Source organism: Erithacus rubecula, assembly GCF_903797595.1.
Source record: "Erithacus rubecula genome assembly, chromosome: 1".
Lineage (NCBI taxonomy): Eukaryota > Metazoa > Chordata > Aves > Passeriformes > Muscicapidae > Erithacus > Erithacus rubecula.
In genome coordinates, this window is record NC_136658.1 from 1,260,991 (window position 1) to 1,275,814 (window position 14,824).

At 46.0% G+C, this 14,824-nt stretch overlaps 1 protein-coding gene across 1 annotated transcript in view; it reads right to left on the minus strand.

The window, feature by feature from the left end:
- The window catches only part of GDPD5 (glycerophosphodiester phosphodiesterase domain containing 5), a 96,670-nt gene that overhangs the window by 13,542 nt on the left and 68,304 nt on the right, over positions 1–14,824 (minus strand). Inside the window, exons 4-9 of the mRNA XM_079321474.1 lie at positions 11,990–12,083; positions 11,383–11,442; positions 9,352–9,450; positions 7,993–8,086; positions 5,987–6,132; positions 1,863–1,945 (exon numbers count right to left, since the gene is read on the minus strand). Of these exons, the coding sequence (XP_079177600.1) occupies positions 1,863–1,945; positions 5,987–6,132; positions 7,993–8,086; positions 9,352–9,450; positions 11,383–11,442; positions 11,990–12,083 (576 nt within the window). The remainder of the gene's footprint in view (positions 1–1,862; positions 1,946–5,986; positions 6,133–7,992; positions 8,087–9,351; positions 9,451–11,382; positions 11,443–11,989; positions 12,084–14,824) is intronic.

Below are 14,824 nucleotides of genomic sequence, written 5' to 3' on the forward strand. Positions count from 1 at the left end.
ACAGGGTACTGACAGTTTTTATCAAAGACAGGGGAACAGTTGTCTGCACCCAGAAATCAGGAGAAACCCAGGGCAGCCAGCCTGAGAGCAATGACATTTTCCAAAGCAAGGAACCCATGCTCCCAACAGGAGACTCAGAAAAAGTCTGAAAGGAGAAAAAGTCTGAAATAAGGTTTGTCATTTCTGGGGTGAAATGACAAATCCCATTTGAATGAGGAGATAACCCAGAGCCGTTTCCCAGAGGGAAAATGAAACCCAATTTTAGATGATGGAGCAAATGTTGCCTCAGCTTTACCACTGCCCTCAGAAGTCCCTCCTCACAAAGGTCACTGGTATCTTTATTTGCTATTTCTGGTCTGTGCTGTGCCAACTCCTTCCCCCAGCCCAAAGCAACCCACTGACATGGCAATCCCACAGGGCTGCAGTCAGAAAGGGTTTCATAAATACAGTTAAAAATAAAATAATAATAATAAAAAAAAAATGCTAGGCAACTGCAGAATGAAGAGTGTGGAGTGTTTAAAAGAGCCAGGAGCTCGAGTTTAACATCTCATAGAAGAGCAGAGCACTGCTAAGCCTTAAGCAGAGTGCAGAAATCCTGTGTGGCACTTGACATTTGTTCCCTCCTTTCCAACCCTTCCTTCACAGAGTCACCCAGCACCATTCAGGGAAAACCACAGTGTCTTGCCAGGCCCAGGTTTGAAGCAGTGATTCAGAGACAGGAATCAGAGCTTTAGAAGAAGAGATGTGGGAGGGGGTGGAAGAGAGTGAGGTACAGGCAGCAATTCTAGGCTCCTGACAGAGCAAAGCTGGCTTTTCCAACTGGTTTGGGATGTGGAATGGGTGTGGAGCAGGATGAGATGGCCCTGAGTGCATGTCCCAGCTGCCCACCCATGCTGATACATGTCTAGAAGAACATGGAAATATTCCAGGAGGGATGGACCCATCCAGCCACAGGTACAAAGAGCATCTTCCTGAAGGATAAGGACAGCAAGGGGAGCTGTGCTGCCAGCTGCACCAGACCTTCAGTCTGAAAGTCAATGGAATCCTCTTTTTCTGAAGGCACTCAGGAAACTGAGCCATCAAGGGCATTGTTTAAGCCTGGAGTGCTCCTCTGTGATGGTTGATGAGTGGCAGTGAGGAAGGATCTTGGAGCTTTTCCAGCTCTCCTCCTCCCAAAGCCCACCCTTCTCCTTGGCCAGTGTTAATGGATTCAGCCACATGAGCCAAGTGCTCAGGAATACTAAGGAATATTAAGGAACTATTAAACTCCTGGAACAATGCACAGCTCTGGAAATAACCCCCTCTAAATTCTAATTGGTTTTGTCCACTCAGCTCAACATTTGCCAGCACTTTCTGACAGTCACCAGGTTCCTCCTTCCCTAAAGACTGATGCATGTGAGGGAGAGGAAGAAGAGAAGGATGGGCTTCCTCTTGGTATATTCTTGGGATGGTCATTCAAGGTAGGTAAAAACTCTCCTGAGTAACAAAGTCAAATTGCAATCTCTGCTCTGTCTGCACCTGGGGTATGCCAGAAGTCACATTTAAGCAGCTCTGTCTCTTCCCAAGGCCAGGCTGTGTTTTACTGGAATAAAACAGGCTCTAGGATAAACTGCAGCCTTCTTGCAAATGAAGATGACAAAGAGATCCAGGTTCTCTCATTTGGACAAGTCCACCTGATTATTTCACCTCTGTGAAATCATCAGCAGCATCTGACAGAGACAGACAGGAGTGACTGGGTGAGTTCACCAGGACAGCCCTTTGCAGTGGGAAAAATCTGCAGTGACCAGACACTGGATATGCTGGACCATTCCTGGCTTGGATTGTCCACAGGCAGGCTCAGAGCAGCCAGCACACTGACCTACCTCAGCACCACATCAGCCTGGACTCCATACAGCTTCTGCTCCACTGCCTTCTGGAAGGACATCAGAGTGTTTTCTGGTGCCAGCTGTCAGGAAAACACACACACACACACAAAAAAAGCAATGGGAGATCAGTAGCACAAGGGAAGTTTACAAAGCAGTGTCAGCAAGGATGCTGGGAAAAGGGTTTGGAGATATCAGGGACCCAAAATATTATTATTCCACATCTATCTGTGCTCAAAAATTCCAGTCTCTTCCTTACCACAGAGAATAACTAGACCACACAGAGTTTCTCTAATAACAAATGTTCTAGTTAGTTTGACCAACAACTAAAAAAACTAGCATTAAGCCTAGAACATGTATCCCTGTGGCTATCAGAGAGGAGGACTCAGATTTTATTTGAAATTCCTCCCTGTTGAATGGAGCAGATGGTCACAGAATTAGGGTTTGTTTAAAATAAAAATGGTGTGAAGACAAATACTTTGCAGTACAGTGTAGCTACTCCTGAAACACCCATGAAACAACAACAGCCAAACCAGAAAAAAAAAATTGACAACTAGAGAAAGAACACCTGGCAGGTTTTCTGCACTGAATCACATAAAAATAAAGTTATTTTTGAAAAATAAATTACTTTTTTTTCCACAATTTCTTCCCAGGTTTAGACCTGTAACACCCTGTTTTCCTACCACCAGGACCAGTTTCATCAGGACACAATGAGCACTCACATCCCATGATTTACTCAGGGACTGCAAAGAGGAATATTTAAGTGCAAAGGCCTAATTGCACTACACGAGCAAGATACAATAATAAAAGAACAAAAATAAATACAAAAACTTGCTCAAGCACTTGGAGTGGCTGTAAGTGACATTTGTTTTCTGATCACTCCACAGGATCAGGTCAGCAGAGCTTTGGGGTAAAACAACCCTTGCAAATGTCAGCACCAAGCTTCCCCCAGCCCCAGTATCCCAGCACAGAATTCCTCTGCCTCCAGCCACACAAGTTCATTTTCATGTCTGCTCAACAAAGGCAGCACAGAGCCACATTATCTCCCCAAAACACTCCCATCAAAGCCAGACTTGTTTAGGCCAAGGCAGAGGTGACACCTGAAGCTGGGGCACAGCCCTGGGCTGGGTCAGCCAAGGTCCAGCTCCAAGGGGAGCTCCCCAAATATTCCCAGAGCTGTCAGCAGAGAGCAGCAGCCACAAGGAGCTGCAGAATCCCAGCCAGGCTTGTCCCTGGGCTGCTGTCACCAGCTCGGGTGTCCCTTCCCAAGTGGCTCAGGTTTCTGCAGGGTAAACCTGAAAATCCTCTCTCCACACTTCAGGGTTTGCTTTTGTAGCCACCCTCCCATAAAAACCTCTCCTACAAAGACAGGCTGGGAGAGCAGGGAGAAATCTCAGAGCCTCCCAGGGGGAAAAAGGAAAAAAGGAGAGCACATTTTACACAGGCTGATGGTGACAGGACACAGGGAACAGCTTCCCACTGCCAGAGGGCAGGGTGAGATGGGATATTAGCATGGAATTCTTCCCTGTGAGGGTGGGGTTGCCCAGAGGAGCTGTGGCTGCTCATCCCTGAAGTGTCCAAGGCTGAACAGGGCTTGGAACAGCCTGGGATAGGGATAGGGAAGGTGTTCCTGCCCATTCCAGAGCAGAGGAATGAGTTGAGCTGCAAGGTCCCTTCCAACCCAAACCATGCTGTGATTCTGTTATTAGAACCCTTCAGGCAAAGACAGATCTCCCTGTGAGCATGTGCTGAGCCCCCAACCTGTCACCCTGACATAAATAATTGCCTCTCCATCCTTGACCCAAAACCTGACCCCAAAACAGCTGCTGAACCTCTGCACAAGCCATGGCACCCACACCATCACTCAGCAAACTTCAACCAGAAAGCCAGGAAAGCAAATTTAACCTTTTCCAACAATATCATATGCTGCCTATTCCCAGAGATGGCACCATTCTGGATTGCTCTGCACCAGGGGGTTATAAACCCTGCAATGTGAGGGGTTTTGTGAGAAAGGAAAATCTGAGACACAGGAATTTGCATCCTCCCAGCCTGTCTATTCCTCCAAGAAGAGAGCTGAAGCCCCAGACTAAGCATGTTTAAGGCAAAGATGCATCCAAGTGGGGCAGCTGCTGTTTCAGAAATTAATTGCTGGTATTATTGCCATTTTCTAAAAAAGGCTTTACAGCCAAACTGCAGTAACTAAAAAAATGCACAATTTTTCTGCTTGAATCTCTTGCTCTGTATCTCTTTTAAGGGATACCTGCTTGGTACAATATATTCAGGCATGCTATGTCTAAAACCTAAATCCAGGTTTATAATAAGGGATACAAGCAATTTCTTAAGGGAAAGAAACCTTGGGGTACAAAGCAATGATTTCCAAACCTCCTCTCTTTTATAAACTGTGCCCATGTACTGAGAGCCAGACAGACCCAGCACAGGATTTCTAGAAGCTCTTCCTCCTCTCTGTGCTTGGTTAGAGACACTCAGCCCCTGCAAAAATCAAGCTACTATTCATTTCTTCCTGCTGCAGAGACACATCAAGTAATTTCTAGAAAATTACCAGGAATTAACTCATTTTGGTTATTTTTGTGCTTAGAAATCCATTGCAAATGGTTCAAACAGAGTCAGGAGCTTTGGGGACCTTCCTTAAAGAAGATTATGAAACTGTGTTAGACCTGGCTGCAGCTGGACATCACCACATTGTGTTTTTCCCTTAATTAGCAAGGGCTTAAAAAAGAAACTCATGGCATCATTTGCTGGGGAGGTTAATGAAGAAGCCTGGACAGATGAACCAAATTTTATTCCAAACTAATTGCAGGCACTGCAAACCTCTGGCTGCTCTAGGGGAAAATGTCCCTGGCCATGGCAAGGGGCTGGAACAAGGTGGTTTTTAAGGTCCCTTTCAGCCCAAGTCATTCTGGGATTCTATGATTATGTACTAAAAGATGTGATCTTTTGTTTCATCAACAAGATTTAAGGGTATTTTCTTGTCCTTTTGGATATATGGCCATCATTTTAGTTCATTTTTAGTTAATTTTTTTTCCTATTTATCTCTCCTTTCCAATGTTAATCTCCTTGTGAGCCATGAACTGAACAAAAAAACCCCCACAAGGCAGGATTAGAGTGAAACCTAAGAAATTGAGTTTTCTTTTGTGTAAAATGATGCCCTTTGCCAGTTCCCTGTGTGGGGCTTAGTGTGGGATCTGCCACTGGATTTCAGCATTAGTGTTCCATCATGCCAGGTGAGTAACACTCCAAGGCAGTCAGAGTTCTGTTTAAAACATAAAATAAAATCTCTTTTTAATCCCCATATTTTAGAGATAAAATGGCAGAGGGTTAGAACTCGATGGTCTTCAAGGTCCCTTCCTGCCCAAACCATTCTGGAACTCTGTGACCCATATTTTCAGTAAATTCCTCAACCAGACTGAAAGGAAGTGAAAAAGCATAAAAAAAACCAGAAAAAAAACCCCCAACCCTACAATGGGCAAGAGGATAAACTCATAAGCAAAAGCCATTAGGGATTTAATAACTTTATACAGGAGATGAGACCTCATTATTGTACTGCCCACACAAGAAAGCTGAAGCTTGATTTAATGAAAGACGACCTGGCCTGACACAGATTTATTTCCCAGACAAGCCTTTCTTCTGCTCTGGCAGAAGATGTTTATTGTGAGTATTTGCTGCTATCAATCAGGCCAGCAGCCAGGATACCTGCTCTTATTTTTATTATGTAAAGAAGGGGTGCAGCAAAACAAATGCTTCTTGATTTCACTTGCACAAGCAACACAAACCAAAGCTATTTAGCAGCCTGAAGAAACAAAGCCACCCCAAATAGATGGTGGCAATGAGATGAAGAGAAGGATTCCACAATTCCATGAAAACCAGCAGCCAGGAGAATGCAATGGCACAAAGCAGCCCGAGCAAGGCAAGAATTGCCCTTTTGTTTGCATCTCAAACACCTGGGCTGTCACTTGACTCAGGGCTCAAGCCCTGCTTCACTCCCCCAGTTATCCTAGGCAGAAGGAGTGTCCCAAAGCTGTATTTGTGTGTCCTTTCCCTGGGGCTGGCAGGGCCAGCAGCACCCTGTGCCCAGCAGAGCAGCCAGAGCACAGGTCAGTACTCACCATTGGTGCCCCACGGTGCCCCAGGATGGCTGGCTTGGGTCCCAGGGCTCTCTTCTCCATGATGCAGGGGGAGGAGATGGCCAGGGGCACGAGGTAAAGTGCAACTACAACTGCCAGGTATGCAGAGAACATCAGCATCTGGGAAGCTGGGATGGAGAGAGACAGACAAATTGATGGGGAAAATGCTGGCCCTGTCCTCCTCATGCACAGGAGCAAAGGCAAGACACCTCTGCCTTCCTCCAGAGGAGAGACTGACCTACTGCCAGTGCCTCTGGTATAAGAGCAGAGCTCTGTGTTCAGGAAAGTCACATCAAAAAAGAAATCGAGGCCTCAAGGAGGTTTTCACTCTATTTTGTATTGGGGAAACAGTAAGTTAAGTGAATTGCTTAAACCTCTAGAAATGTAGCTCAAAACATTGTTGGCATTTTCACCCTTTGGGTGGGACAGCACCAAATTTTGCCCTGCCTGACAAGAGAAATAATTCACCAGTTACACATAGCTAAAAATAAGCCATGGCACCACATCAGTGCATTTAAAGTTTATGTTGGTGATTCACCAACACCACCCACTTCAGCCAGGGCAAAGAACTTCAGCTGCTTCTGCCTTGAGATTTGCACCAGAAAAATTGGAAAAACGTTTTACTGATCAAGCTGGAGATGTTTAAATAAATCCCTGGGCTGTGATGCAGCTGCAGTGCTCAGGGCCAGATGAGCAGTACTGCCTCCCATGCCACCCATCAGCTCCCAATTCCATCTGTCAGTGACTTCCCACCAAGCCCAGACTCCCTGGGAATCTTTGGAAGGTGCTGACAGAGCAACAGAATCACCCCACCACAGATGGGTGTTCCTTATAAAAAACAACAGGCACTTTTGAACTCCTAAGGTATCTGGAGCCACTTGAAGCCACAGATATTACAGTAAAAGACTTGATTTTTTAGTTATTATTTATTTTGCAAACTCATTAAGGATTTGGAACTCAAGGGATAACCTCCCTCCCAAAAAAAAAAAAAAAAACAAAACAAAACAAAAACCCCCATACAATCTCCCTTCCCAAAATAAAAAAAAACAAACCCAACCTCCTTAAAACAAATATTTGCAATGGATGCAAGATAGAGAAGGTGTTTTTTGGGTTTTTTTTTTTTTTTTTTTAAGGGAAGGACAGAACAACCCAGCTCTGCTTCTGCTCCTGGCCACAACTGATCTGGTTTCACTCATAAATAGGCTCCTTTTTGCTTCCAGCATCTAATAGGCTCATTGACACATGTTCCCACAAGCCAGCAAGTAAATCCAGGAACTCTGCCAGGGATTTTTAGCTCCTCTCTGGCAGAGATGTCACTCACAGAGCACTCTAGGAACTCAATGACACCTTGCTAAGGGACCTCCTCCTGTGTCCTGCACCTCAAAGGTGTCACCAGCACTCAAATCTCCAGGCAGACACAAAATTCAGACAACAGGCTCTGAAAATTCAGTCAAACCAGAACAAGAAGAAATCCATTAAAATTTGCTCAGAAAAAAAGTCAAAATGCCACAAAGACATGGCAAAAATAGGCTTGCACCAAGACCTGCTGCTGCTCCTGTTATTTCCAAAAGACTGAAATCCTATTTTCCATCAAAAGTGACTGTAGGTCCTCACAGATGTTTTGGTTCTTTTCTTCTGTTTCTAACACCACCATCTCTGCACCAAAAAACCTGTAAAACTTGTCCAGGTAATCTGCCTTGCACGAGTCAAATGAGTCTGAAATGATCTTAAGATCAAGAGATACCAGTGTTGTTTCTTAAAAACAAACAAAACAAACCAGGAACAAAAAGAGAGAAGGAAAACAGCTTCCTGGCTTATTAAAAAATAAAAATTTAGGAAAAAAAAAGGAAAAATAAGAAAAAGGGAGGGGGAAAAAGAGAAATATGGGGAGGGGGAAAGAGAAGCAAAGGGGAAAAGAGAGAAACAAGAACAAAAGAGAAGCAAGAGGAGCAGTCAGTGCCCCCCTGCAGGGCACAGGAGGTACTCACTGGCTTTCTCTGTCCGTGCAAACTGCCCTGCCACCAACCACGACAGTGCTGTGACAGCTGCCAGGGCTCCTATATGCAAGAAAGGGGCTGTGGCCTGCAGGGCACAAGAACAGGAGAGGAAAATGTGGTTAAAGACACCCCAGCACCTCAAGAATCCTTTGGTTTGGCAGGTTTCATTTCCAGGTGGATTGTGCATCGTTCCTGCACCAGCCTCCTGCAGCTGTTTTGGCCATTGCTTCTTCCAAATCCTGCCTTTGGCATTCAGGCTGCTCTGAAGGGAAAGGAGAAAAGTTCTAACCCCCTTTTAGGGGAATTTCTCCCTCAATAACATAGATATTTGGGGAAAGGGTGGGAGGAGTCCAGAGGAGGCCACAGAGCTGCTCCAAGGGCTGGAGTCCCTCTGCTCTGGTGCCAGGCTGGCAGAGCTGGGGGTGCTCATCTGGAGAAGGCTCCAGGGACAACTTATTGTGGCCTTTTAGGACTTAAATGTGGACAAACTTTATCAGGGCCAGCTGTAGTAGGACATGAGAGAATGGTTTCAAACTGAAATAGTGTAGGTTCAGAGTAAATAGAAGGAAAAAAACTCAGGATGAGGGTGGGCAGGGCTGGCACAGGTGCCCAGAGTAGCTGTGGCTGCTCCTGGATCCCTGGCAGGGTCCAAGGCCAGGCTGGGCATTGGGATTGGAGCAGCCTGGGATAGTGGAAGGTGTCCCTGCTCATGGCAGGGGTGGCACTGGATGATGTTCAAGGTCCCTTCAACTAAACCAGTCTGTGATTCCATGATTCCACTCCTCCCTTTCCTTCTTTAAGGTCCCTTCCAGCCCAAATTCTTCTGGATTTCTCTGAACACACTGGACTGTATCAATCACCAGGGTGCAGCACCATGACACAAAGTTGAGATGTACCATCTGAGTCATGTTTCTGCTCTCCAATGCCCAGCCTAAATCTTAAAAATACCCCAATAAAATAAAGCACTTCTGAGAAATGTTAGTCACTCATGTGAATGCCATTTCCACCCTCTGCACGTGCATGGATTTGCATACTCCCAAATACATGTCAGTGGTCACCTCTTAAGCAAAATGAGAAGAATTTTTTTTTTTTTTTTTTTTTTAAGGAAGAGGAGGGAAAGGAACAGAGAGCAGATCTGTAAGAAACTAGGTTTGCATGTATTTTCCTTTCATAATTCTCTAGCTCTGTAGATACGACAAGTCTTCCTTAAAACAATTTCCTCATTACCAAGAATTCAATTTGGGGTGTGACAACCATCAAGACAAGAGTTTCATCCTACAGAAATCTTGTGGAATTCAGCTGCACTGAGCCCTTTCATCCCCCAGGGAAGCATCCTTGCAGACAACTTACCTGCAACGAAATAAATACCATCTCCCACTCATCATCCCAAAGCTGTGCTATCGATGACATGGTCACCACAGTGGTTATCAAGGTTGTCACCAGGCCAATCTGCAAGAAATCAGAGGGTATTTACAGGCTGAAGACTGTGGTTATTATAAAAAGTGTATAGGTTGAGAAAGGGAGAGAGAAAACCTTGCATGTAATAAAAGGTCTGAAAAAAGCAGTGTGAAGAATCAGGGGAAGGAGGCTGGGTTATGTGCTGTCACATTGTGACCTGTTGTAGCAGATACTGGGGCTGGGGAAGGGACTCTGGATGGGACAGTGGTGGCACTGAGGGGACAGACCAAGACCCAGCTCATCCCCAGCCTCCCTCTCACCTGGAAGAACTCAGAGGTCTGAGCATAGCAGTCAAAATGAAAACGTCACCTCCGTGATGAAGGTAAAAAGTTCAAACCATTGAGAAGTGCCACAGAAATAACTCCAGCTGTAAAGACTGAAAATCTGGGCTGTCTGTCTAAAAATAATTCCCCACTCTCTGCCTCTGTCTGGTTTTCAGCCTCTGCTATTCTGCCAGAGCCAAAGGATGATGCTGCAGATCCAGAATCTGTGGGGGAGACTTGGCAGAAATGAATGGATCACATCAGGTGCACAGGGCTCCTCCAGGCCAATTTCAGGTTTAATACCCCAGACCAGCAAATAAAAATCCCACATTCCCAACATTCACAGCATCACTTAGGTACATATAAACAGGATTCCCCATCCTGTGTGGCACAGAGGTGTCAGGACACAAATTTCCACTCCTTCCTTTCCTCCACCCATCAGCTTCAATTTATTGCTGCTTCTTCTCCCCTCACACTCATCTTCAACTTGACTTGCAACCCTCAGTTCTTTGCACAGAATTAGAGAAAATTGGAGGGAGTTGTGTGGTTTGCCCATACCAGCCTTTCCCACACACTTCAATCTATATCTGAAGTTAATTCAGTATAGTTCAGAGAAAAATATTAACTTATTCCAGTCTTGTATCTCAACCTCCTTAGGAAGCTGGGGAAGAGACAGAGCAACACATCTGAGCTGTGATGAAAAGAGGGCTTCTTTGGAAGAAGGGTGGGGGTTCACAGGGTAGAACTGATCTCCAACACATCTCTCTTCTGGATTTACTCATCTAAGCCTAAGTCTGAAAAATACCATTTTCCCTGATGAAGAAGAAACATATGTCAGACTCGAGAATTGATAATTTGTTTTGCAGCAGCAGTCAGACAGTGCCTGCCCCCTCTCTCATTGCAACCTCGTCCCCTGAGGAAGCATAGTCTCTGTCATCTCTGAGGAAAAGAAAGAAGGAAAAGGAAAAGGCAGGGTGGGGAGGTCTCTGCTCTCCCTGTCCTGGGAGGTGTTCAGGCTCTGATCCTACAAGACCTCATCTCATGCAGAATTTCAGGAGGAGCTCTGTATTGGCAGATTCAGGACTGGTCCTTTCATTTCCAATTAACAGATTGCCAGCTACAATGGGATCCTGCCAACCCATTTTCTCTCTCTGCACAACCTTCTGTGCTCCAAATATCTTTCCTTGTGTTTCACAGCAGTGTTTCTCAAACTGCTTTACACACAAATCTCCTTGGGCCCAGCAAACCCCGCCCTGCACACCCTCAGCTTTATCACCTACATCTTCTCCCAAGATTTTGCCAGCTGCTCCCTTCAAGAACACTCTGAACAGCTTCACATCTGCTCAGCCCCTCTGCAGGGCTGGGTTCAGTACAGAAAGGAGCCCCAGAGAGGCTCAGCTGAATCAGGCTGCTCTAAGCACTGGTGTTTTTCCATCTCCCCAGGTGGCCTCTCCATCAGCAAGGGCCAAAAGCATTTCACCAAATCCTCTGCCTCCAGGCTTTGATGGCCTCTCCTGAGCACTTTGCTCATGAGGCCACATGTGCACCACAGACATTTCATGCTCTTCCCAAAGACATGATGACAGCAAGTGCCACCCCCCACCTGCTCATCAGGCTCCCCCATTCCCGAGATCCTGCTGCCCTTGGAGATGAGATTTACCTTGTGCAGCCAGTGCAGGTTCATCTGCTGTCCCACAGCTATGTGACACAGTGCCAGGATCTGGGAGGGACAAACCAAGAGTCAGACAGAGGCACATCACCACCCTGAAAGCACCTGAGCACGCAGGGACACATCACCATCCAAGGGGACACCCACAGGAGCCAGGGCAGCCAGCAGGAATGGAGGCAGGACAGGCCAGCAGATCCTCTCCAAAGCCAAGGATGTGGAGGAAAAGGTGCAGGGAGTTCAGAGCCTGGCCCACAGCTCCTGGGGCTGCAGGAGGCAGTGCCTGTGTGTAGCCACCCTGGAGGTCCCTGGGATGAAGGGAAACAACTGCCACTTGCTCCCAGAACTGCAAACTGGGCCATTCTATGGCAAACAAGAGCTGTACTCCATCTCTGAGAGCATCTGTCTTTTCCTTTTGATCACCTGAGGTCAAAGTCCATAAATTTCTCACTTTTAATTTTAGGCAACTTAAGGCTAAGAGCAAAAGAAAGAGAAATCACTTCTGGGAGAAAATCCCTTGACTTGTAGATGGCCTGAGGATCTCGTGGCCTTTTTAAAGCCAACACACAAAGCTCTGAGAATTTGATTTCATTCTACTCACCAGTAACATTGTAATGTATGTAAAGCCAGCAGCAGTTGTTACAAGGATTGGAATGGACCAGTCACTCCAATATCCCATTCGGTTATATAAAAACCTGGAAGACAAGGGGGAAGGACAGATTAAAAAGGGATTCAACACCAGAACAGCTTCAGTAGGTGTAGACAAGACTTTAGAAAATAGATCTTTCAAGAAAAGAGATAGGCAGCAAAAAGTACAAGTGACAACCCAGAGCTTTAATGCCTTATGGAAATTAACTGCATAGAGAGAGGCAGAGAAACCCCATAACCCTTCTTGCAGCTCCTGAGAGTTCAAACCTGACCTGGATTCAAATTTTACCACTGGATTTTTAGGAAAAAAGCCCAAAACAACATCCCTAAATTAGCTTGGGTTAGAGTTGACATTATCTCCATGCAAACCCTTTGGCACAACAAGGACAGGATGGTTCTTGGCTAGAATCAGCTCATTCAATGAACTGGCTGGGGTTCTTTTTTTTTTTTGCTTTTGGCCTCTTGGTGCCTTTTTTTTTTGTCACAACAGGCAGAAATGCTGCATTATATAAATGCAGGTCCAAGACTCAATCTCCTCCCCAGCACTCAAACCCAGCATCATTCATCAGCCAGAGCCTCTGGTCTGTTCAGACAAACTTTGGGGTGATTTTTGGGGCTGTCCTGGGCAGAGCCAGGATTTGGACTTCATGGTATAATTCAGGATATTCTCTGATTCTAATTCTGTCCAGGAGCAAAGCTCCCCCATGGGCTCTGGAAAGCAAACCCTTGGGCTCAACAGGCATGGCCCATGTCCAGGTTCTGCTCAGGGAGTCAAAGAGCACAAAACCAGGGATCTGCAGGGATTCAGACATGCTGTTAGGAAAAAAGAGGGAAGAAAGGAAAGAAGGCTCCTCTGAAGTCTTTGCTGATGCCACCACCCAGAGCTTCCTTAGCTCTCAGTCCATTTAAGTTTTTGCTCTGATGTCCCTTCAGTGCCCCTCTGAGAGCACCAGGCCTTCCCTTGATGTGCAAATGATTGTTTTAAAGTGGTAGTTATGGAGCAGATGAGCTTTCTCCAGAACCAACGAGGAAAACATTTGCTACAGACTTGCATTTAAGGTCCTGCTCTAGTGGAACACAGGCAGGTTCACAGATCACAGCATCCTCCACAGCCTGCCTGACCCAGAGCAAAACCTTCTGGTGCAGTACAAACCTTAGAGTGCAAATCTGAACTGTAATGCAGCCAAGTGTGGACACCAAAAAGGAAAATGCCAGAAGCAATTTTTTTTTTTAAATTTACTTAAGAGGCACAAAGCACCTTTGCTAACAAGAACCTCACTGATATTTAACCTTAAGGAAGAAAGCAGCTCCTCCCAGCAGTATCACAGAATTCCTTCTCCCAGATCCTCTGGCATCCTCTGGTGTGCCATGCCCTGTGCAGAGATGCTGTTTGTCCCAAAGAGCCCTTTCTCTCCTCTGGGGCAGCTCCCAGCTCACCAAGAAATCCATGGAGCAGAGAGGAAGGCAGCAGGAGCAAACAGCAAAGAAATCTTGTCCGAAAACACAACCCAGAAGTGACAACAGAGGAACAGCAAAGGTGCTGCTCCTAAACTCCAGGACCTCACTGTGCCTCATCAGCAACAGGTTCACAGCCCTGGTGGGAATAAAATGATGCTGCAAGTCCTTCACACCCTGTCTGGCCCAAACCTGCTCTGTTTTCACAGAGTTCATGCAGCTGTACTGCAAGGGAAGAGGGCCAGGCTCAGCCAGCACGACCCAATGGAAATTATTTCTCCCCCTTGCCTGGAACTGGCATGGCTGTAATTAAAACCTCACCCTGTGTTCTCCTCCTCCTACCCAGCCTTTCCACAGCTGTTTTCCAGAAACTCTGCTTGACCTCTGGTGCCAGTGTGTGGAGCAGGGATCTAACTGGGGTGACAGCACACACAAAGCACTGACCCATTTTCACCACTGAATGGCAGTGCCTGAAATGCTGTCTTCCATCCATCCAGCCTCTCCCAGAGCTGTGGTGGACAAGAGGGAATAATTTCCCAGTGCTGTGTACAATCCAGATTGGGTTGCATGGCAGGGACAGGGCTTTGGGCTGCAGGTGACATCTGGACGTGTTAAATCCCAAAAGCCCCTTGTATCTAAAGCAGAATTCCTGCAAGAATATTTGGGGACCCAAAACTTGACAGCACTACCAGGGCTTTCCTTTATTTCTGAAGGATTGCTTTTAGCCCTTCCACAACTCTGAATTCAGACAGAGTTGGTTTTATAGTGGGGTGAACTTGGAGCACATCACATCTTTACTGAGGGTACAACATTTACTGAAGAAGAGAGAGGTTACAAAATACCACTTCAAAAAAGGAATTTTTATCATGCTGCTGTTACAAACAGCCCAGAGCCATGGTGATGGTTTCACTCCTCACAGTGTGGGTGTGAGCAAAGAGAAAAAGCCCATTTCCTCCTGGGAGGAGCCAGCTCACATCACCATGTTGGTAAACACTCTCCCTCACACAGCTCCAGCATCTAAAAAGCAGATGATTTATTTAAGGGATCAGCTCCCCACTGTGTTTTAAAGTATACTTTACATCTTATGTTTGACAAGAAGATGATGTCAAAGCAGTTTGGTTAGAATACAGCCCAAGGTGCTGTCAAAATATTTTAAGATGTTGCTGATAATAAAAGGGAGAATAATTTCCAGCACTGGAGGCAGCTGGCAACACCCTAAATTCCAGCACATCCCACTGCAAAGCTCCTTTTCAGCTCCTTCCAACTTTGTATAATATTTTCCACACCCTTGTGCTTCAGGCTGAATTTTTGCCACGGATATTTTGTGGAGTAG